Source organism: Pygocentrus nattereri, chromosome 23, assembly GCF_015220715.1.
Source record: "Pygocentrus nattereri isolate fPygNat1 chromosome 23, fPygNat1.pri, whole genome shotgun sequence".
NCBI classification, from domain to species: Eukaryota; Metazoa; Chordata; class Actinopteri; order Characiformes; family Serrasalmidae; genus Pygocentrus; species Pygocentrus nattereri.
The window spans coordinates 23094830-23121129 of NC_051233.1; the positions used below are offsets into that span (position 1 = coordinate 23094830).

The 26300-nt window shown below is 39.2% G+C and overlaps 1 protein-coding gene across 3 annotated transcripts in view; it reads right to left on the reverse strand.

The window, feature by feature from the left end:
- The window catches only part of abr (ABR activator of RhoGEF and GTPase), a 193110-nt gene that overhangs the window by 118648 nt on the left and 48162 nt on the right, over positions 1-26300 (reverse strand). For 2 of the 3 annotated variants that reach the window (XM_017699035.2, XM_017699053.2), the window contains exon 2: positions 8374-8549. In XM_017699035.2, the coding sequence (XP_017554524.1) occupies positions 8374-8549 (176 nt within the window). Of the gene's footprint in view, positions 1-3755; positions 4262-8373; positions 8550-26300 lie in introns of those variants that run through there. The other variant, XM_037533388.1, reaches the window with a different exon arrangement.

Sequence of the window (26300 nt, forward strand, 5' to 3'; positions counted from 1 at the left end):
TTCAATCGCTACAACCGGGTTCATTACAATCAGCATCTATTGTTTCAGCACAGTGGTACAATTAGCATGGGGTAGACTTTTTTTCCTGAGTTTTATAATAAGGTTAAATTGATAGGCAAAAGTTTATATCCTAATCATGCTCACCCACAGAATCTGACTGACATTAAATTATTTTTTGTGACATAATAATGATGCTGATAAAATAGTCCACTACGAGCTATTAAATCCCATATAAATAAATGCTAAAAAACCTTCGGCCCACCAAATGAGGACAAGGTGGGGGTAGTGTCTATTGTAAAACTGTGTGTGAAACACTCAGAGCTTATCAAATCCAGTTATGCTGCAATCTTCAACTATCCAAAAGTAGATTTAAGATTTTTCTCTGTACATGCACATGTACTGCACATCCCATTATATTACTGACCTAACACAAACCAGTGTGTTCCTCAGGACTTGTTTCCTGCTGCTATATTACGCAGCAGCTGCCACATGTAGCACGGATGGCTGATAAAGTTGCTGTAAACGAGTGTGAACAGCAGCTAAAGTAAACTGAATGGTGCAGCCTCTGAGAAAACGATCATTATTGGCACAGGCTAGCACCTTCACACCCAGAGGTCATGCTGATAAGATTCTGAGGCAGAAGGAGTGGCATGATGATCTCAGCATGTGACCTCAGAAAACAAGGCTACCATGCAGGTCGGACTGCAGACTGCCACACTTGGGCCGCTGTGAAAAGCAGAAGGATAGCAATAGCAAAGCAAGAGTACTGAACACACTTACTTGCCAGTTACTTGCCTCAGCAACCAAAAGAAAATGATAATTAAAATCTGGATCTTTTCTAACAAGCACTATAACATCAAGTTGGACTCCAAGCATACTCTCTATGATAATCCTAACTCCACCAAGAAGACCACTTCTAAAGTCCATCACCTCAATTCAGACAATATACTTGGTTAGGGGATAATTAAATTTTTCTCTAAGACGTATTTCATTTGTGTTATCATATTTAATTATTTAATATTTAATATTTTATTCTAATTTAATATTGTTTACAGTTTTAAATATATGAAATTTTTCATTTGAAATGACAGCACAAAGTTAAAGTATCTCTTGCTCAAGCAATAGCCAATTAAAGCAAGCTCTTATAGGGAGCAGTTAGTTGTCACTAGTAGATGCGAAATTTAATAAGACACAACAAACTTAAACCGGTTACAATAACAAAGGAAGCAGAAGAAAAACAAAATGTCAAGAAAAATATCTCTGCATTTTTCTCATTTACCTCTCACTCTACAGAGTACAGTATAGCCAGAAAGGCCCAGCAAAATCCACAAACACGTCCATGCCACAGTAATTATTATGCAAAAACACAAGACAAGGTGTGGCATTTACAAATACAGCACCTTATGCCCGCAAATCACTCAACCTATTTACTTATTAAATACTTATGCAATGCTTATTAATTAATCTTAATTATTATCAAGGAATTCTGCTAAAATGTAAGTATTTTAAAATACTTCTTTTTCTTGATATCACAAAGTTCTGCTTCATCTTCATTCTTCCACAATGACTCTTCACTGATGTGACAAAGGTTCCGTGGGGAAGTGAAACCAAGATCTCAGTCTGGATGCCATTTAAATGTAGAAGTTTTTATTTACTTATTTACTTTGATCAGCTAGAAACTTGTCTCACTCCACAACACTTCTGGGGTGGATTAGTTGCATTGTATGGGATAAAGTATCTTTGTTATTTCTCTGAATTACACAGACAGTCTTCACTGCAATATCACAGCCACAGTCCACATTCAATAACAATAACAACACCGTACACAGACATTAGCAGGGTTTGTTATTTCACTTGTGTTTTCAATTGTAACAGGCTTCCTGAGAGAGCTACAGCACATACACTATTCATCTATTTTATTTCTTCTTGGTATACTGGGAAGGTACTGTTATTACTTAGATTTTGGGCTTGTCATGTTGACATCGGGCTGTTATAGCACAAGCTGTAAATTTTGAACTCAGATATTTTAGTGTGATGTTATCAGCACATGCACACAAACACACAAATGTGCATATGCAGTGGTGAAGTAACCAATGTGTCTGCCTCTTCCTGAAGTGCTTTTCATTTCAAGAGTGGGTCAGGTCTAAAACACATAACTGAACAAGCTGAAGGACTTTTTGTTTAACCATACTAATTAATAATTAAACTGATTATTATAAAATAGAAGGCTGCTGAGATTTGTATAAGACATCTTAGACCATGTGATCTACTTCCTTTTTAATGGTGGCACTTTTGTTGGCAGGGTTTGAGTCAGTGTGTGTTTTGTGACTCACCTGATAGTTACTGTAGGCAATGGCACACTCTCCACAGCAACTTGACCAAACACACACTGTGCTAAAACTAGCCTCAGAAACTCTGCTAGAGCAAGGCCCATGTGTAATTTTTAGAACGTGCAAAAACCAATCCTAGAACAGCAAATTCATACAAGTAATACTCACCACAAGTCTGTCTGATCATGTTCAGAAACTCAAGGGACTGCAGTAATATTGATGTGTGTGTGTATGTGTGTACACACACACACACACACACACACACACACACACACACACACACACAGGCCACTTTATTAGGTGTTCAGTTGCTTGTTAACACAAATAGCTAATCAGCCAATTACATGGCCACAACAATACATTTAGTTATGCACAGTTAATGTTTGCTGAATTTAACATGTCACACACACACACACACACACACGTGTTAAACTCAGCAAGTAAATACAAACTGTGCACTAAAATTTACAGAAAAATGCCATATGTAAATGTGTTCCTTGTTGAAGATGTGTTGACTTATTTTCATTTAAATTAATTAAACTTGACATTTGACTGGTGTTACAACTTTTGCATAGTTCTGTATGTGAAAGCACGACAGTGGACAGTGGAGGACCTATAGAGTCAAAGAAGTAAAACAATAAATATCAATAAAACACCATACATACATACACACACGCACGCACGCGCACACACACACACACACACACACACACACACACACACACACACACACACACACACACACACACACATATAGCTGCTGTCAGATCAAAACCTTGTATCGCCAAAATGAAAACTTTACAGGAGAAAGAAAAAATATACTCTATTTTCAACGTAAGTCAATGGAACCAGACTTTTTTCAAATAATTTTTGGTAATTTCTATTCGCCCAACAGCAGTGATACACACATAAAACTGTTGTTAAAATGTTAAAAATTGTTTAGTCTTATTTGTTCCATTGAAGCATGTGTTCAGACGACTCTCAGGAGGATTTGATCTGCTCATCAGAGGCTTTTTTAAGTTAATCAACTCGCAGTAATTATTTGACTTGCACACTGCCATTAAACAAAGAGGGACATACCAAATACTAAGAAATTCTGAGTTACATAACTATTTCAAAGACTGCAATTTTCACTTAAGCTGAAAAATTTGATTGTAATTATGTAACAAATGTATATAGGAATCACTGCATTAATATGCAACTTTGTACTTTATTAAAAAACTAACTTTTTAAAGCATGTGTATACACACACACACACGGTAAGTGTGTAAGCAAACAGTGACGCCACAGTGTGGTGAAAAAGAGCTACTCAATACTTTCCACTTCTCTCTTCTCTATTTATAGCCACGCAAACACACTGAAAAAGCCCTGTCAGTACGCAGGCAGCGGGAGAGACACAGCTTTCTTTCTCTCTCTTTCTCTCACCTTGAACGGTGTGTGAGAAGCATCTGTGGGTGTGTACGGACACTCCAGGGGAGTGTACAGACACCCCAGCTCCAGGTCCAGCTCGTTTTCAAACACATCTTCATCTTCCAGAACTTTATCCAACAAGCACAACACCTCCTCCTCTTCCTCCTCCATGCTGTGGCCGTATCCCTCGCTCTCTGTCACTCTTCTTTCTTCTCTCGCTTCACCCCACCACAGGCTTACTAGTTTCCATCACTCTTTCCTTTCTGCCTTCCAACTTCAACTGGAGAACCTGCAGTAGCCTTTGTATTTTACTACTGTTTTCCCTTCTCTTCACGTCTCTCTTTACTTTTGCCTTTGTTTCTCTCTGATTATTCAAGGTGCAACAGGTTTCTTCTCTATAAGTCGATCTCCAAAGTGCTCTTTCAAAAGCAGCAGTGCTCTCTTCCTCTCTTGGGTGCACTCGGACACATATGCGCGCGCATGCACACAGTCAAATCCACTCTGGGTGGACTGACCAACCAGCCAACCACACATACACACACACACACACACACAGACATAGACATAGAGAGAGACATGAGAGCAGTGTTAGACATGCCTGCCCCTGGCTCCTCCCCCCTGCTGAGCTGTCTTCCTGGTGTGTGTGTGTGTGGTTGTGTGTGTGTGTTCCCGCCACACTCTCTCAACCTCTCAAGCTTAAAAAACTGTTTGGTCTTACAGCGAATAAGAATGAACAGCCCCCAATTAGCACTGCGCAAATTACATTATGCTAACTTGTGGCTCCTAGCTCACACTCTCTGATAGCCATGTTAGCATATTTGCTACTAAGGTTTAAAGGGTCATGCAGGCATTACAGCAATACTATTTTGTAAATGATTCAGAGAACAGGACCTTTAAAACGCTGCATAAGAAAGTCTACAGATTTTTCTAATCCTCCTGTAATTTGAACATTCCCACAAGTCCAAACCTTGTGCCTCTAACACCACCATAGAAACGGGTAAACCTTTGTTTACAATCTACTCAAATTCTTACTTAAAGGCCTGAGCTTTTTTCCTTCCCAAATCTACCCCACTATAAAGTTTGGAATTACTTAAACAAACAAACAAACGAAATACTGAAATTTCATTTTCAGTTATTTATGTAACTGAGGTTTTTATATGCACTTTTTGTGTTTACTGGCAGGAGAGCTGATCCCTTCCTTTGGAAAGGAATGAAAGAAAATAAATACAAGTCCTGTTATCACACACCTATATCATAAAACTCTCAGTAGTCTATACGTGTAGAAAGAAGGAGGTTGTTTAAGAGAAAGAATTCAGAAAGAGTGATTTTTCATTGATACAAAACTTTGAAGAAGAATTTTCTCCTTTGGGTGTGGCTTTAATGGTAAGAGGAACTATCAGGTATGCAAGAGTGGAATCAGCCAAGATCAGAATTTGCGGAGATTCACTCAAAACACGAAATCAGAAATCATTCGATTTATTGTTTTTGATTTTGTCCAACCTATGTATTCATTTTATTTAATAAGATGAATAAAACAAGGCAAGTAAGTCTACTTGCACTGTATCTGAAAGCTACTGCTACATTTCAATTTTCATAGCATAACTATGCCTGACTCCTTTGGTAAACAGCCAGTCACCTCTTTCTAACATTCAATGCACTTTTTTGGATTCATGTTGTTTAAAAGATTCAAAAGATGTTTTACTTAGATTTAAAATGTCAGTCTCAGTAAAAATACTGAGAATAGGGCCGATTTTTTTGTTTTGAATGACACTTTAAACTGACACATGATAGATTTGTAGCATCTCAGAAGAGCAGAGGTTTAAGGCTAATTTATTAAAATATCAACATTTCTTAAACTGTACTGCATTTTTAACCATAGTGATTTTTCAGATTAATGTAATCTCAAATTCTACATTTCATAAAACACTTATATGTACCTGCATTAGTACTGGAAGATAAGGGTGAAAAAATACTGGATATCTTTATTCTCGTGTCAGTGCATCCCTGCCCTTTTCTGCTTTAAAGGTTTTAAAGTGGAACAGCCCAACAGAAACTTGCAATGTCCACAAAGCTGATATTTCAACTTGGTTAAGCTTGCCATCTTTCATTAATACACAGTTAACCAAGCTGTACGTAAAATGAAAAATGTGCAGCAATTATGCACTTAGCTTTGAGTTCAAATATGAGAAGTAAAAGAGCGCATGTTATGCAAACCAAAACACAGTACTGTATTGTGTACCGTCTACAAAAATACAAATATCAAAATCAGACTCTGTATCAGCCGAACAACATTAGAGGGACTAAGAATTGGGACATTCCTAGCTGCTTTCCCTCTTTAGTACATCCAATTTTAGAGGAAGCAACTGGCAGGGCAACATTTTCTATGCTCTGAGTATGATTTAGTCAAAAGACCTCTTGATGATCTGCCGCAAACACACAAAGAACTCTGTATATGCGAATGTGTGTGCTGTCGCACTCAGTGCCTCATTGTGCCCTTCAGCAAAGCTCTTCAGCTCAACCTACTGCAGAACTGCTACATTAGGGAACCCCACACACACACACACACACACACACACACACACACACACACACACACACACACTTCCCCTACGGCCTGCTTGCAATGTTCTCACTGGCGACTTCAATGCACTTTCCATGATAAAATAAAAAGCCACTGTGTTTTAAAGGGCCCATATCCCATGTATTTTATGTTTTTCGTTGAGGTCTCCTCATGATGTTTATCTTATGTACCCTTTATTTATCTTATTTCCAGTCAAAACAGCCATTATGAAAAGGTTCTAAGGAGATATATGAGAAATAAGAAATTAAGTGAAAAACAAAGGTGCCAAAACTGGAAATCTGGAGATGCTGGGATGATTTGGATTGTGAGAAGCAGAAAAATGCAACTTCTAAACTTTGCAGATGAGGAAAAATAGCCCTGCAGATTTCTTTGAAAAACTAAATACAACTCTCAGAAAAAGTATGATGTACATTTATTTACAATTATTTAAGAAAGCAAGGACAATTTGGTTTTCCATGATGTAAGCCCTTGAAATTTTATGTTGTCTAGACCGCCACAGACCTTCCCTTTCCTGTTCACACACTCGCACAGACACACACCCCTCTGCAGGAGCACAACATTCGGGAATATCCTGCCCTATGTAACTACCCTGTAAACTGTTATTTGGTCGACGTCCGGTTCCTTTGGTGCTTCCCCGAATGTACTGAAGTGTTCAGACTGAGTACAGGAGAAACAATGTAAACAAAACTGAAAGCAGCAATGCGGTGCTCAACAGTAATTCTTCTTTTTAGCACCGAGGGAGCTTGATGGGAATTCCTTAACAGGTTGCCACCATGCTCAATACTCACCATTTAACTTGGTCGATTCTACTGACCAACTAGGCTTTCCCAAACAGGGCACAGTGTGGCAATATTTCTGTTGATTTCTGTTGTATTTTAGCTTGCTGAACTCTATACACCAACGCTTACTATATGCAGCATGCCTCTTATTCCAGTCTTCTGTGATTTGATTTCATTTGAAACAACTCGTTTACCTTGGCATGCAGGTTGCATATTAACATGGAACATTAACAGAAAATTTAACCTGTTAATCTGTGCGGACACATGCTTGATTCAGTTCATGTTAGTTAACTGATGAGTGGAATTGGGTGCAGCAGTGAAAGCCCTAAACCAGAGAAGAAAAAAAAACACTCATTTGAAAACTGCCTAAATATGCACTTGCAATTTTTCACCACTAGATGGAGATGAATGCATTTGTGCTTCTTAGCTTGGGCCTTGCCCACCTTTGGATCAACTTTTAACACAAATACTAATCTAAACCTAAGCACATCACAAATATAAAACCTAGCAAAGTAACGTCGACATGTTCTATTATGACATACATTCCATAATGGGGACTGAACAAACAGTAGTGGGAATAAATAGGACTGAACAGAGTCGAGGCAGGTAGGTGATGTAATTCTACCGTGGTAAATTCCTATATTGCACAAATGGAGTCTACTTATGATGAAAGAGAAGCTCTGAAACAGTCATTCAGTTGTGACCTTTACTGGAAATGGCCCTTGACCTTTTAACTGAAATGTTTCCAGTGTCATCATAGGTGTGAAGGACAGGCTGGGGTGCTAAAATCACTGTCAGTGTGAAAATGGGGAGATGAATATAGTCTGTATGAGAGAGAGCAAGAAAGAGAGAGTGAGAGAGGGAGAAAGCAAGAAAGAGAGGGGTCAAAAAGAAGAGAGAAGAAAGCAATCTTTTTGGGCATTAAATCCCACATCCAATTTTGCTTCCTCCAAAAAAGTCCAATCCAATCACCACTCTCAACTACCCTCAAAAGCGGCCCATCTGCCTTCACCGCTGTTCATAACAAAAATATTCACTGCCACTTCTTATGTAAGAGTTTAGATAAAATGCTATTATACAACATTGGAAAAGAACACAAAAACCAAAGTTTCGCTCATCATAAGCAGGACTGACTGCTCTATCTACCTTTATTATTCATTTATTTTATGTACAAAATGTTGCTTTGAGCATAAAATACTTTCCTTTTCATGTCCAAAGCACGGACTGTGGGATGCATGAAAAACATCATATTTAGAAGGCTGCTTATTCTTACCCCAGGCAGCAGGCCCTCAGGTGGTGTAGGAGAAACAGCTTCACCGTCAGGCCGGACACACAGCTGTGGGGACATAGTGGGAGACTCATCAATGAAGGGCATCGTCTCTGAGCCATCCTGAGACTTCCTGTCCTCTGCACCATCCCCCTCATAACCATCCGTGTTGTAGTTAAAGTCTGCAGGTCGGCAAAGAAAGAGAGAGACAAAGATGTTCAACCATTCAAACTTGGGCAAAAGGGCAAATACATAAATTTATCTAAATCTGTCTTGTTATGATATATTAGTAGTTGTTAAGTAGAACTGGTAGTAATAACCATCACATACTCAGAAAATTGTCAGGATGATGACATATAATGAAAATGATATATAATGATATCATATTGCCCACTCCTACTTTAAACAGGCCAAAAACAGCAGAGTGAGAGGGCTACACCATGGAATCAGAGCAAATGCTAAACAAGCCTGCACTAAAGCACATATTACTGAAGCTTTGGTGGTCATTCCTATGATGGAAAGAAACAAAGTCCAGTAGCAATTCCATTTGTAGATTAAAGCTTCCATTGAATAGTCTATGGGATCACATATTTTAGGCTATCTGGATGCCTGATAGACACACAACAGACTGTGATATTCAAGATGACAACCAATTTCATCACTAATGACATCATATTTTACAGCCTTGCCACAACCATGTTTAAAGTAATGAGCTCTCCCTGGGCCAGATTCCACGTATTCAGCACTTCAACAAATGCAGAATAACCACTGACGGTCATCGAGTCACTCACTTATTTTATCTCAGCATAATTTTTTCAGTTTTCCACAGGCTACATGTTCACCCCAGAGCACACTGGTTCAAAAATCTAGAAATGCATGTCCAGGCACCTAATGAGTGAACTGAGGGAGACAGTGTAAGGAAAAAACTCCCTAAGAGCATGAGGAAAAACACTGGAATGTCATGGGGAGGTTATGCCAAGATGGAGCATCAGATGTGGTTAGAGGACAGGGCTGGCAAACCAGCCCAACACAGTTAGGTGATTTTCCTACTTGCATACCTGACTCATTTAGGCACGTAATTGCCAGGTTTAGTATGTGTGTTTAGAGCAGGAAAATTTACCAAACTGTGCATGATACCAGCCTTACAGGATCACAGTTCTCCACTCCTGTTATAGGAAGCTGGTAATCATCCCACAAAAACAAGAGTTGCAAATGTCAATGGTTATACAACAGTCAAGCAGGTCTGGTCCACAGCATTGGTACAATGGCAGCAGGGCTATGTGACACCGCAAAAAATATATACTTAAAATTTTTTCAAGATTCATGATAATCACATTCATCTGGTCAGTTGGAACAGACAAAAAAACCAGCAGCACCACAAACCATCAAAAACAAAACAGCATTTTCTCTGGAATAATTTGCGTACAACGTTGTGCTAAATCCAGTCAAACAGGGCTGATTATGCACTCTTTGCTATGAAACATGCTGCTGGTCCGTGTTCTCCAAGTCATAGTAATCAAAGTGCAGATGCTCAGCCATGCCTAGCTAGATCAGCAGCTAAAAGAAGAGCCAGAAGGTTATTAGGCATAAGGGCTTGCTAAGATACCAGCATCTATCTACTCTGTCAGATCATCTGAATGAGCTTGTGAGAGGGACATCAATATCTCCGTTTACCACAACTCTAGATGTCCTTGAACTCCCAGATTTGCACCTTTGGCAGGCTCTTTTGAGCAGGGCTCTCCTGGGAAAGGAGTGGGCAGAGCTCAGGCAGAATAACAGACTATAAACACTGGCAGCTCACAGCTGGTGGAGTTCACAGGATGGTGAACACTGCATTGATTTAGCAAGAAACAGACACTTTACTGCAATAGAACAGGCAAACTGAGACACTATCATATCATACCATAATGCTATTCCACATACAGTCGTACATTTAGATGCAGTAATTGAGGTATTCTGCAAGTCTATGTATATAAATATACTGGGGGCAAAAGAACCATTCAGATAAAAACAACTAATGACAACAAAGGCTGCTTTCAAAGACACGGTATTCAGCGGAGACATTTCTTAATTAAAAGCAAAAATGCGTGTGTGCGCCTGAATCAGCTGGCGCACACAGTCCCACGTGGCCACAGACCGGCACACAAACAAAAGCCCTGCCTGACTAGCGGACCCTGAGGCATCGTCGAGGCTAGTTAACCTGACAACCAAAGAAACTCAGTGCCTACGAAGCCATCATGGCATATATGCTGCTGTAGACCTGCAAAAAGCTTGTATACTGGGTTATGTGGTTATATGTCACTCATAGCAATTTTAAGGTGTTTAAAAATAGCAGTTTCAATAACAATGGATGATGTAACTAAATATGGCCAAAAATCCAATACTAACAGTTTTAGTTAAATAGTGATTTATTCACTAATGTAACTGTAATTACCTATAAAACCCAGTGAAGAAACTGCACACGTAATGAGATTGTGACACCTTTAGCAAGCCAATTATCCTGTCCTATCCTCCAGTGCCAATAAATTTAAATACTGGCCATTTGAATCTGCCAAAAACGTATCCATCCTTCCACGGTGAGAGAAAAACTCATGAGTCTGAAAGGATGTGCAGCAGTCTGGAAGCTATCCAGCTTCAGTAAAAACAAAATGTTCCTTAAGCACCTTTTTACTTGTTTCATCAACTGTAGTGTTTCTTTTACTGGAACAGTAGTTGGTTTAATACGGCCCACACAGCCAGCGACACAAAATCACACATACATTCATAACATGGGGCACATATTCAAGCCATAACAGTGGCTGTATTAAGTGAGTTATAGTAAATATTTTCATTAGGTTTGAAGGACATGTCCACTAAGACAGAAAAGGACAAGCATTGTTTGGGCCCTAACATATACATACCCAAGTACATTGCATGTCAAGCAAGACAACATGCCAAAGGCCTGAAGGCACACAACATGATGGAGTGAATGAATGACTCCAAACCAATGAGTCCCCTGCTAAAAACACTCTTCATATAGTCTACACTCATGATGGATTCCTCTCATATCAAGTTAATGCATCATTTGGGCTCTTTGTGTCGCAGCTTATTGAAACAGTAAAGCTTTGTCACTCTCTTGCGGCAGGCTAGATTCATAAGCTGTCATTTCAGCAGTGATATTTGCAAAATGTGGGGGCCATTTTTCACCATTATATGGGGTACGAGGTACATTTGCTAGTAAAGCCTGGGGAAGAGCTGTGACATGAAGCTATTAAAACTGAACAGCATAAGCTTGTGTAACAGATGCTCCATCAGTCCAGTACATTGAGTAATAAACACATGCGTGGGTGTCTATGCAGTCCTACACAACGAGGCCCTCATTAATACTGTATGATAGTGGTAGAAAGGATGATTGTTCTTTTTAACTAGTGTGCAGGAAATGGATTGAATGTAGGCCACTGGGCTTTCACCCCCTCTCTCCATCTGCCTGCAGCTCTTTCACACTGGCCTCCCAAATGGCCCACACTGTTTCAGCTATAGAGTTACCACACAGCTCATGGCCAATGACTGACTGACCTATGTCCTGCTGCTGCTCTCTTTCAAACAGTGCAGTAAAGCTCGTGCCATGCTGGTAACTGGAGATCTGTTATTCTGTCAGCTGCATAAGGTTTGAAGATAAACTGTGATTCGTCACTTTTCAGTTTTCTTAATTTCTTTATTATTTCTGCTATTATTTTTCTTCAATATTTTCCACTCATCTTACACTGAAAAGATAATGTAAAGATATTCCATATTAACACTAAGGCTGATGCTCTGAACTTTAATTACAAATCAAAAGTAGGTGTGGCTTAAATCAGTATGAGGCGCTGGACCTGGGTACATCCAGTCCAGCAGCATTGACGATATCAATAGGTTTACTAAATGTAACTTAGACAACCAATCAGCAGTCTACATTTTGGAATAATAAGGCCAATAGGTTTACAGAAGCTAATAAGGCTGACTGCTTAGGTACTGATATTTGGTATTTCATTGTATTAAATGACATTTTTTATTGTATTATTGTTTTTTTCCTTGGGGAATGTCAAGTGAATCCAGTCGCAGGATCTTTTAGGCAAATAAGACAAAAAGCCCAAATCAGTGTCCCCTCAGATTCTGGAGTGTATACTTAGGAAACACCGGCCGATATGATATACCACTCATTCCTCAAGACTGCACACCCTTGTTTTGCACAGGCTTTGGACAATGTCTGAACACAGTGGGGAATCCTTGAGTAAACTACCTCAACTAAGCTCAAACAAATGTGACAGAAACAGATAGAGTTGGGACAACACTGGTAGTACATGTGAGCATAAAGACGAAAGTACATGTAAATGTAAACACAAGAGGAACAAACAAAACTCACACAGGCTGAGTATACATATGGGAGAGTGGTATGTAAGAGATTAAAGCAAACTCTTAATGTTAGCAGGACTATAACCTTGTTACAGCAGGACTGCTTTAAAACACAGGGTTATTGTTCAGAAACAGAAAGAGGAAGAGAAATGGACAACGTGAGCTCGTGAGTGAATCTGTGCCTGTGTGTGCGTGAGAAAGAGAGAGTTGTGTGTTCATGTCCATCTTCTTCTAGAAGACAACTGCTTATTATGCACATGCAGAAATCAATCACGGCACAAAACACTTAAACAACAGCTCACTTCCATTAATAAGCCTTAATATACAGACAACTACAGCAGCTACAGTGGAGTTAAGAATCAAAACTGTACAGAGCTGTACAGTTAGCACTGAGGTTAGATGCAAGATAAACCACCAACATACGAAAGTATAATGTCAAAGAAAAAGAAGTGAAAAAACAGGAGGTTCCAAAACATTTAAAATGATTAAAAAGAAAATGAGACTCCTAACAACCGATTACTTACCAAAACTCACACCATCAGATAAACAGTACTTAAAACTTTCATCTTTGAGAGATAGGAGAAAATCAAGCTCCAACTTTTGTTTCTGAAAAATATCCACACGTGGTTGTGTCCATCCTTCCAGGGTGAGAGAAAAACTCATGAGTCTGAAAGGATGTTCACCAGTCAGGAATCTATCCAGCTTCAGTAAAAACAAAACATTCCTTAAGCACATTTTTACTTGTTTCACCAACTGTAGTGTTTCTTTTACTGGAACAGTAGCTGGTTTAATACGGCCCACACAGCCAGCGACACAAAATCACACATACATTCATAACATGGGGCACATATTCAAGCCATAACAGTGGCTGTATTAAGTGAGTTATAGTAAATATTTTCATTAGGTTTGAAGGACATGTCCACTAAGACAGAAAAGGACAAGCATAGAAGATGGATATTTAACTGCTATGTTATGAATTAGCAGTTATAAATCCAAGAATTTCACCCCATAGTTTCCTTCCTCAACACACACACACACACACACACACACACACACACACACACCCCTTACCATGTTGAGAGATTAGGGAGCGGAGGATGCAAGCAGCCTCAAAAAAGAAAGCCATATGTCCGTTGAGAGAGAGCTTCCCCCCAGGTTGAGGAAGTCTCAGGAGCATTAGGCGCACACGCACAGACACACACAAACACACACACAGGGATGTAGCAAGTGCAAGCTCTTGAAAGGTGTTCATGCAAATGTAGGTAAATACTATTTAAATTGAGCAGTAGAGGTAGTGGCAGGGCATGTTCTGTGGAAACATACAGTGGCTTTCATGACGCCTTTGGACCAGTTATCACTGCAGATCACATTACAAAGTCATTTGGACTCCAGCAGCCAAACTGAATACTTGTTCTCTCTCTGGCACTGACTTCCATAGACATAATCATGTTATGTATATTACAGTTGTGCTTTAAAGCACTGATATAGAAATCTATCCAATTAAAATTTAAGACCGTATATAAAAATTCTTCTAAAACAAAGTATATTCATTTCAATATTTGATACAGCAAAAATAATATTTTTATGTGTATATGTGCATGGAGTACTTATGTTAATGTGCACAGCTTGCATGGATATACACTAGAGGAATATCAATGGACATACATTCAGGTTAAATGCATTTGTAAGTTAACAAGTGTTAAAAAGATTCTACAGAGCTCTAATTATATACTATACAAAGTAGATTGGTGCAGACAAACATTTCAGTACACGGACATATTTTTCAATACATATTGAAATCATTTAGTCCTTAGTATTGAATACTGAAATAAATATTTGTTACGCAGCAGGGAGAAAATATACTGAATGAATATAATGCCTGTTTTAACAGGGCTGTAAACGGTCACAGTTTTACTGGTATTTGTGATGTGCTACCACAAAACATAGCATTGCTTTATTTCAAACTGCCGCTAACTGCCGATTATTGAAGGAGACCAGTAACTGCCAATGCTGTTACACTAGCTGACAGAACCTCACACTGGCTACCACCGTGGTGAATGATGGGGGACAGAGAGGGCCATCCCAGAGAGACTTGACTCCCAGCCATTGATAGCTGTGGCATCACCAGGGATCGATGGCAATCAGTGATCTCCCAATGACCGACACCTAGTCACTTACTACCACCTCAAAAATTCAGTATATAGTCACTGTCCAATGAAAAACATGCATCTCCATTTTTTGCGATTTTTACTTTTGACCAAAAGAAATGCTCCAAAATTGCTTAGAATTAAATCTTTTAAATTGAACGTTTTTACCCTCTCATGTGAAGTTGCTATTTTGGAGATACTTGTTTTGTTAACTGTTTAAAAACTACAGCAAACTTGTTTTTAATGACTTAGGCTATGTACTAGTTTATCATGTTAGTGCATTATGAATAAGAACTGCATTTGGCCTGTAACAAGGTTATAGTACCTTGACATTAGTCAAAATTTTTTTTTTTTTTTCTCCAGAGGGAACAGAATATCTGCTCATTCTCTCTAATAGATACCCAAATTAGTCAGATTGCACATCCCTAATAAGGAGCCTCTACGCTTCTTGGAAGGCTGTACACTACAAATGAAAAAAAAGCTGGGACAGCAGATAACCGGAAATAAAAACAGAAAGCAGCAATTAGTCTTTCAAGAAATATTTGACTGAAAAAAAGCACAAAGAAGGGATTTTTAATATTTTGCCTTATCAACTTTTGGTGAATATATATGCTCATTCCAAATATATCACCGGCAACACATTCTAAACAGGTTGGGAGAGAGGAAAGTTTGTGGAATAATCAAAAACACCTGTTTTGGACCTTTCCACAGGTAAACAGGTATGTAAGAAGCATTCATGAAAGGCTCAGTCATTTATGAGCAAAGATGGGTCAAAGCTTGCTACTTTGTGAAAAACTGAGTTACCAAGCACTCCAACTGTTCAAGAATAGAATTTCGCAATGCACAATTTAGGAATTTCACCATCTACAGTCCATATATTTATTAAAATATTCAGAAAATGAGGAGAAATCTCTGAGTGACATGCTTTTGTAATGAATATGGATTTAGTCCATATACTTCAAAAAGACCTAAACAAAAACAAAACCCTGCTAAAACACATAACTGTAAGTATACTAAAAATAAACAGATCGTTTGGTCAGATCACACATCATGAGGTCAAGTATCAGGAATTACCCGGCTCTAACCTAACCTCTATCCTGAGCATACGAACGACCTTGTACCTGGATACAAATCATTAAGAGAAGCACTCAGTCAGAGAGGCACAGCTGATGTCTGTTCAGCTCCCAGTCAACTGTAATGTCACCAACTGGAGCTCTGAAAGGCCAACATGCTGCCATGTTTGTGGTAATGAAATATGGACGCAGTCTGCTGTAACAAAATGAGGCTAAAGAAGAGAGTGGACTACAGTGACATCACCATGGTAATGACCACAGACAAGTTTGCCAAAGATGGCGAGATAAGAGGAAAGGCACATATGCGGACGCGGGCACATGAGCGCACGCACGCACGCACGCACGCACACACACACAGGTCAAAATTTAATTTCAATTACAAATTTCACTCCTTTGGTGGGGATGCTGAAAAGTATGATCCCCATTTAGACATACAAAGACTGACTGACTGACAAGCTAATTCTACTTCAAGGAGAAAAGGTGAACAGTTACAATTTTGCAATAAATTGTTTCTAAAACAAGCAATCACAAAACTTCTCATTTTATTGCTTCAGATCTTATTGACTGCCTACTATAAAGAGCCTTCCACATCCACATTGTGGCTGCTGCTGTTCGGTGGTTAAACACAAGAGTTTAAAGCTGATGTGGCTATGATTCAAACCAGAAATGAATCCACTGTATTTCCTCATATACATAATGTTTTTTGCCCCTTGAAAAACAACCAGGAATCAATGAGTGAGCAGACAGCGACGGAATCAGTCGATCATTCATGGAGACACAATAAAAGCATGCCACTTGCATATTTGCGCATACGGCTAAAAGGCCATCATAAAATGTTTGTGTGTGCATATGTAAAGTCGGTAGTGCACCGTGTTCTCTGTTTACTAGTATGTGCTTCCTTCTCTTAGTGGTCAGACAAACTGGGAGTGTTAAAACTAACCTTATGTTATGAGACTTCTCATTTTTTTGTCAAACAACAAGTATGATGTGTTATAAAGAGCATTAGTACCATATTCCAAAAAAATGTAACTACTCTTCATTCAGCAGGGTATTAATTGTGCTTACATTTTTCCTTACACTGCAATAAGAGCACTGTAAACAAACAAAACCAAAAGTCCTAATCTTGATCTGTCAGCCTTAAGATGCAGTACTGAGTAGAATCCAGCAACACCCAAAGCTAGAATACTAATTACTGAATGCTAACTTAACCATCAAGCCCAGTCTTTCAGTCCATGAGAGAATCTGAAGCACACAGAGATGAATAGAGGAGCATCGTCTCCATCTTCCTCCCATTCTTCACACTGATGAGTCGGGACACATCGTGTTGAGGTGGATTGTGTAACGTCAGCCCAAAGGATTATGGGTAGCGTGCTGACGATGCCACTGCAGTGCTTAAGTACACCATGCTAGGGTCCTGTCAGTTCCCATCACACACAGACACACCAGCCACGTTCCCAGAGCCTTGTGAGTCCTGACCAACAGCCAGCCACCGTTTAGACCTGTCACTGTCAGTCAATGACCGGTTGTCATGGCGAGGCACAGGGCTACCATGACAACACTTTTATGCAATCAGTGGCCGAATGAGAATGAGAAAGGTCGGGAGCCGTTATTTCTGCGCTAAACGTTGAACACGTTCAGGCAGAGATAGCTGGAGGTGGATCAGAGCCACCAGGGCCGCTTTCTAACACACTCCTTACACTGGGGGATGGTGATACCTTAGTTTTGATGTAAAACTGCAGTCTATCAAAATAGTTCTTCTACCAAGATAACAGACACTGAACTGCTGTCAGATGCTAAATATAGCTTATTTCTTTTAAGCAAGCAGAAAGTGATTGCACAGCCTCCTACATACAGCAATTACTCTTTACAAAAGTAATTTATTTACTCTTAATTTACTCTACCTTTTAAAAATCTGGCTGCACATCTTAAAGTTTAGGCCAAAATTCAAATCTAGACAGTTTTCCCTAGATAATAGTAGGCAAGATGTAGTTGATTAGCCAAATATGTTTGCTTTTTTAGTTTTACATTGGACCAGCAAGGCTAATGTAGCTCATAAATAATGAAACCATTGTGCAAACTGCATGCCTAAATCACAAACTTGTCTAAAGCCAGAATAAGTTATTAAGTAATCTTACCCGGTTGCTTATGTGATTACTGATACTGTATGACATACTGTTATCTATACAAACTAAACAAAAAGTCCACTCAATATCTAAAATTAGTAGAATCAGCTTTCTCAAAGCCTAAATTATAAATTGTCTTTTTTCTGGTTATATTTTTATGTTTGTCACGAGTTTTATGATTTTAATATGTGAACTATAGTCCTGCATTAGTCAGCCTCAGCCACTCAAGTGCAATAAAATGTGTCATCTGCCAGACTCTTGTATGTCTGGGGAGTCTCAATTTTTGGCTGCCATCCCACTGAAATAAACACACACACACATATACACACACACACACACACACACACACACACACACAACTTGATTTGATGGGTCGGGCAATTACGGCAGTCATTAAGGCAGGGAAATGTTGTTCAATGTAATCTGTGGGGGTTAATTGCTAAAAAGATGAAGGGGGGCAAAGGTTTGGGAGAGGGAGTTCTGATGTTAGTGAGATGGCCCAGATATGATATCCAATAGGACAAAAACAAGAATAAAGTTTAACCAGTTCTGCAACAAATCTAGCTTCAAATCAGAGAACTGCTTGCAGCACAACATAAAGCAAAGTAGATCATATGACAACAGAAGCCTAACACTAACAGAAGAGCAAGCAGCAAGCTAAGCTAAGTATTATACTAGAATTAGGGCTATCCTGATCCAACCCAAATGAACAGGAGTTGATCTGAGAGGGGATTTTTGCCCCACTGTTGTAGAGGTGTCAGAAACAAGTTATTCACAATAGTCACAATTCATGCTATAAAATGGTTCTTTCACAGAAGTAGATACCAGTGGAGAGTGTATCCAACTAAGCACATGTGAAAATTTATTTTACTGCAGCATGTAAAGCTAAGTGCTAATCAAATTATCAAAGAAATGTATAGTTAACAGTTACTTTTACAGAAACAAAAAATCCAGGTTTCAATATTTCTACCGGTATCAGAAAAGAAAAAGCAGTTTCATACCATCTCTAGATAACAGAGAAAAGCACAACAGTAGACTGCAGTAGGGCCTTTACACCAAGTTACACCTAACAGCAAACAAATTGATATGCCTCGTACAAAATGCTCCAACAGCAGTTAAAGGGCTTTTTCAGCAAAGGCTTAGTTTGAGTGAGGTCAACTGGATGCGGATTCACACGCTCAGATGCAGCCACAACATCTGGCAGCATGATTGATGAATAGCTGAGCTGAGAGACACATACACAGTCTTCTATCATCCTGAAAAGCCCATAGTAAACACGCCTGGTGCCAGCAGCAAGTTGGGATGATTATATTGACTGTAATTTGTTACAAGTCTCAAAATCAATTAAAACAAGCATCATCTGGGTATGCATGTATGAATTAGTGTCTGACTGAACATGGACTGGAGTGTGTGTGAGAGTGCAGAACAGATCCAACAGGCCTGGCCATCAGCAGCAGATGAAGCTGTTTGGTATGTAAAAGGCTGAGTGGCTGTAACCCAATTTGCTGCTGCTGGGTGATGAGAATTCCCACTGCACTCTGATACACAGCCCATGAGCCCAGAGTCATTACTGAACTGATCCTGGATCACTCTTCTTCAGCCCTTCACTCATCCGGACCACTGTGTACACACAAGCACCACTGATCTAGAACCTCTGCTGCAGTAAGAGACACAGAGAACATCTAAAATCACAGAAGAGAGAAACAATTTGAGGTGTGGTAGATTCTCCCCAGTTCAGCTCCTACAGGACTAAGCAGGAACTGTACTGCAGCAGGAGAGAGAGAGAGAGAGAGAGAGAGAGAGAGAGAGAGAGAGAGAGAGAGAGAGAGAGAGAGAGAGAGAGAGAGAGGAAAAAACACAGAAATTGAGAGAGAGATAGAAAGAAAGAAACAGAAAGAAAAGAGACAAACAGAAGTAGAGAGAGACAGAAAGGGAGAAAAAGAGAAACAAGAGAGAGAGGACAGAGAGAGACAAAGAAGTGAGGTAAAGAAAGTGAAAGAGGAGAAAGGAGGAGGGGTGAGAAAGACAGAAATGATATAAAGAAAGAAAGAGAGATGGGAAAGGAGGAGAGGAGAGAGGGACGGAGATAAATCACATTTGTAAGAACTGAGAAAGTGAGATATTTGTCCTCAGCATTTTTATACACAGTGATACAGTCTGGTAAAGCATTACGTAATCTCTCTCTCTCTCTGAAAGCCGTATGAAATGAACAAAGGATGAAGCTCTGATCAACATCATTCTCTGTCCTTTTGAAGTGGATGCTCCTCTATTATCTGCCTAGTTTTGCGGCTCATGCTTATGTACAAATGTAGGTGCGTGGGCCTCATCTGGTGTGTAGGCCACAGAGGGCCAACGGGGTCTCTGTGTGTCTCACTGGGGACGTCATTATGACTCGAATAAAATAGGAGAGAAGGAGAAGGAGCAGAAGGGAAGAGAAGATATGATGCAGTAGCTAAGGAGAACAAAACAGTGTTACACAACTTGAATGATAAACATGACTATTGAAATAGAAACTGCTGTTCATTGGAAATGAAATCAAATAAATGCACTTTTTCTATATTGAGAGCATGGGCTGATTCAGTTAACCATTTACACTTCTGATTAACATACATTACAGGTAGGAAAGTTGTCCTCCTTTCAGTCAATTCACAGATAAAACATTTTGTTTTGACAGCAATGAATTATAACAGAAAAAAAGAGAGAGAATGGACATGGATCAAAGAAAAAGAGAGGGATGGGGGCAGGGTGGGAGTTTTTTGGGCTGTTGACAAACTCACCAGTCCTACCATCTGTGCTCCTCTCAAAAGACATGAGAAAGAACCAACGCTCCACCACTCACACACACACACACACACACACACACACACACAAATAATCAGACACAACAAAAAACTGACTCTTTTATCTAATGACAGACACTTTATTCTTGACATTCTCCTCGAACAGACTCAATGGTGTTCAGCACAATGGAAAAAACAGCAATTTACAGTTCATCACCATCCACATCATGTGCCACAATAAAGAGGAGGCGAGAGTGAGAAGAGAGTAAAAGCTCACTAAAGCTTGACTGTTTAAACCAGCTCTTGGTGTGTGTGTAAGTGATGGCCATGTTTAGCCTGCAGCCTGGCAGAAGAATGAGGTTTAACAGTTGCAGAGTGTTTATCTGTTCAGCCATCTGAGAACTAAATAATTCTCTAAATAATCACCCAGTAATCAATACACACACACACACACACACACACACACACACACACACACCTCCCTTTTAATCAGCATCAGCTTCTTGCATGGATATAGGAACTACTGTACTTGGGAGTGTCACATCACCCCTTCTCCCCCTTTTCAAAAATGAATATTATGTCGTCACCAATTTCATTGACCCTATTTCTTGCTTGTTTACATGAAAGCTCAAATTTAGTGCCTCATTTAACATATCAAAATCAGAACAGAACCAAAACAGTAACTGATTCCACAGACTGAACATGTATGAAAACACCTGTGGGACAGAAACACAAAAAACTAAAAGAGAGGTCATTTTCTTCAAAGGAACCTGCACTATTAAGATTTCTCTACCTTCAAATAGTGTATGTGTCCACAACTGTGTTAAAATATGATGTAGAACACAAATGGAAATGCATGTTTTAAAATAAAAAGCATGACATATAAGCCAAATCTATCCACTTATAGGTTGCAAATGTTGAACTGTAATGTCAAATGGTTTCAGTGGTGATGTGAATGGTTTCAGTTTCCCTACAGAAAGCAATACAGTCAAAAACATTTTCTCTTGGGTAATGCCATGCTCTAACTAGGAAGGAGAAGAGAGTGTTTTGTTTGATTTATACAACATATTAATTTTAGTAGCATGTTACTGTCTTAACAGTCAGGCTCCCTTTCAGGAAGAACAGGATAGATGTCAGTAAGACCTGTTTCACACATAGCATGTCTTGTTTTTCATTTCGATGCTCATGTTAACAGGTTAGAGTGTTAACAGACAGAGCATAGTCACGTACTTAAGTGGTGATGCATTTAGCACAGTAGCTCCCAACCCAACCCTCAGGGCCCCCTAGACAGCCACATTTTTCCTTAATCGTGTGTTGCATGTTGGTTTGGAAAAAAAGCAGTTTGAAGACAGAGCTGAGGACCACTGATTCACAGAATACGTGCAAAATACAGCAAAATAATTTACAAAAACCAATGAAAAAAAAAAATAACGAAAAGTGAATAAAAAAATTCTGAATTTAAGTTAAACATTTACATACCCATGTTGCAGTAGACCTGGGTAAGGAATGACTGCCCAATCACAAGACAAGACAACTGCAAAGGTTAAACAAATGTAACATGCTTATTCATAAATGGTAATTTTACGAAGCAAAATTAAGAAATTAATTTAACTACTCATCTAAAAAAGTATGTATGTACAACTTGATTAAAAGCAGATATAATCCTGCTGTCGACTCTGAGAAAAAAAAATGTACACAGCTGTCACTGGGGCAGTACGCCTCTTGTCATGGGGGTGGTACCCTCAAGAGTACATCTCAGCACCTTGAGTCAGGGAACATAACTGCACTATAATCCATTGAAATTATATTCTCTAAATTGTATTGACTCCACACCCAGTCTCGACTAGAGGCTTTTTATTTTATTGTTCTTTAGTTTATTGTTTTTAGAACATTAAGTTATGAAAAAGGTATAAATACACATTTTATACCTGGGAAAAACTCATTTGAGGTACAAAACTGGACCACAGTTGTACCTTTGAGGGAACATTTACATTGTTTGTACCTGCACAGAACCTTTATTTCTAACCGTATAGCTTCACTGCACAAACACTAAGTTTGAATAACTACCACATACAAGCTATAGCATTTAAGCAACTACATAATTCACCACCCAACAAAAAGCTGCAATTAAAATTGTTGCCATTAATAAAGCACAACAAATTTTACAGGTCTGTTCATTTTTCATTTCTGAGTAAACCCCAGACCGCCTATATTAAAGAACCCCCCACCCACAGTTTCCAAAGCACTCTTACACTTTTGGTTTCTTGAATTAATTTCTCCTGCAGTCACTCTGAAACACATACACACTTCTCTCAAAACAGATAAGTGTGCTATGAGTAATAGCAGCAGGGTAAATTACTATAGTCCAGCCGGTCACTGGAAAATTGACCATTCATGCTCCACCCACAAAGGAGTTCATTTTTTAGTAACTACTGTTAGGTTGGTCAAACTTTACAGAACACTGGCAAAAATCTCATTCAACCTAATGAGAACTGGTAGCTCACAATGTGTCTCTTCTATGCAAAACGCATATATTCATAGTATGTTATTTCTATTTTTATTTCGTATGAGTGTGTAATGTCACACTGTTGGATCAGAATATGAGTCAGTTTGTCAAGAGTGTCCACAGACTGGCATACAGTTTAGCCATTCAGCTGTTTGTGTAAGTCAAAGCTAAACAGTGACCACTAGAACAAAAGCCCCTCATATTACTCTCAGCTGCTAAAACTGATCACAAGCTAAAGGATTACATTGTGCAATAATGTTCTAAAGTAAAAAGAACATTTGGACAATCTGCACTTTGACCTCAAAGCCTCTTTGAATGCAGGAGAAAGGGAAGAATGGCTCCAATGTGGATGTGAAATGCAGAGAAAGAAGATTTTTGGCTGTTTGGCTGATCAGCATTCTCAGACTGACAAAGACAATGAGACAGCTGAGATGTCTCTGTGATGCTAATGAAGTGAGATGCAGTTAAACTTAAGAGGGGTTTTATGCATGGAGAGCAAGAGCAAGAGAGAGAGAGGAAGAGAGTGAGGGGTATTTTGCTTGCATAGTCTCACCAATAGCAAGCAGCAGTAAATCATCTTAAGCACTTGGGACACTTTTGTAGAGATAGAGGGGTAGGGAGAAGTATTAGGGCTATATGGCCCTCCAAAAGGAGGTTTTTCAGAGGCTCACTCCAAACAAAGTGTTAGGAGAAGAGAAAAAAAAACAGCAAGATGGCTGTGCGAGCGACCAAAGTATTTGCTCAGATAAAAAATTATGGTAATCATTGTATTATCTTAGCTTATTGTCATTATAATGTATTATGGTTGTTTTCTTCATAACAAACACAAAAAATAGCTAAAAGTATACTAATTTAGTATAATGAATTTTCCCGTTCCACCTTAAACAGTCTAGCAGTATTGACGCCTGAAGCACCACAACGTAACTCCTGCACCATTTAAGGTGGAACGGGAAAATTCAAACAAGGATAGCTGACTTCAACTTCGTATCACCAAAGAATTAGTGGTGGAAGATAATAAATAATTGATGTATCCCCCTCTTTGAAAGCATATGTTGCTCTAAATGTAACTAAAGCCCAGCAGTGAGGTTGCTAAACTTTTTCCTTCTTTCCTATCACTGAAGTTGCGCTGGGTCGCCTACAGAGCATCGCTAGTGGCCTGTTAATGAAGCAATGTTTTTGTTTTTTTTGTTTTTAATTTGAGGGTTGTCCCATTTCATAAGGCAAGATTTCAACCACTACCCTTTGTAACTCTGTACTACTACTGTCCAACTGCCCAAAACCTGTTTGATATAGAAAAACTAATACTAGAAAAGTGAAAAACAGAAAAGTGTTTTTATTCATTTTGTAAGTCATGCATTTCTGTCAAAAATCAATTAAAATTTCTGTGTGAAAAAAGAAAGATATACAGTTTACATTTATTTAGTTCCATTCATTCCCATTCGGTGAGGGCTCACTCGCGAACTGAGAAACGCTATGCATTCAGAAAACACTTTCATAAAAATGACTCACAAGTGAAGAGTCGGGGGCACTCCAGGACTACAACTGGGAATCACTGACGTAGTGGATAGAAGCCAGTAAGTTCCCTGTGGTCTGAGAGCAGACGTCAGAGCAAAACATGCTGACCCAACAGCATGATGAACTGAATAGAAAATCCATTTGGAATCCTCACACATGGAGCATTTGCATATAGAAGCTGTGTGAAATTCTGTGTGAGGGAGTGAGGGTGAGAGAAAAACTCTCTTTGAGGACAAGTTAGGCCTGCCGAGAGCGATAAGTGACGCCTCTGTCAACTACAAGCCCCCAGCCCACACAGTTACCATGGCAACAACACCGCACAGCCTATACAACCCAATTAGTCGACGATAACGTGAAAGGTGGTGATTCCGCGGTATTTATGAACCATCCTGTGTTTCATATCAACAGCTGCCCATTGGCTTCGTTTACAAGTATGTTTTGATTCAATGGGTTTTACTGGTACACGGTGGAAAATGTGTCAAAAATATCACCTGTGTTAATCAAATGTGAGTTACAGATTCCGCAGATGAAAATGCTAGAGTGTTTCTTTAAAATGGTGGCTGTACCCACAAACTCACTACCACCCCTGTTCTATTCTGGCACCTATTGAGGTTTTCACAGCAGCACCTTTCAAGCCAGACAACACGAAAGGTCACAACAATGAACAGACAATTTCATAAGATGCCCTCCTTTTACTCATTCTTCCATTGCTGCACAGCTCAGCTGAGAGGAAATCTGCTGTTTGGAGGGCTTTTCATTAGCTGGATTTAATGAGCCTGATTACATGAATACAAAACATGGCACACAGTCAAATGTTGGTGGGGTGTGAAAACAGCCAAATCACGCAGAGCATCATTTCATACATCAAAATTAGTACAGTAAGTCATGTAACATTACATGACATTAAAAATTGATTTGGTTGTGGCTGTTGTAATCACACGTTTGCTACATTTTGGCCGCCATCTCCACATGGTATTTAACGTTCATGACCACAGTGCTAATCCAGTTCCGTTTTGTAATCATTGGTAGGTATGACGCTTGGCCAATCAGTTGCATCAGCAGTTCAGTTACCTACCAATAATTACAAAAACAGGACCTGAAACCGGAATAAAGGTTTACATGGTTTTGATGCTATAAAGTCAACAGAACCTAAATAAAAGGGTAGTATATACTGGGGAAAAAGCAACCCTGATAGAGGAGGCCATTACATAACTCGTGTGCAGAGTCATCATATTCATATCCTGTGCAGTGCTCATCTTTGTAATGCATCAGATTTTACTGAGGATTTTATTAAGCTGCAAAGACACTTAATGACTGTCATTTTGTCTACCCACAGATGTCATCAGAACACAGAGACACGGTACAAAGTGACACAGAATTACAAAACTATTAGCGGCTGATCAGTTGACAAAATCAAT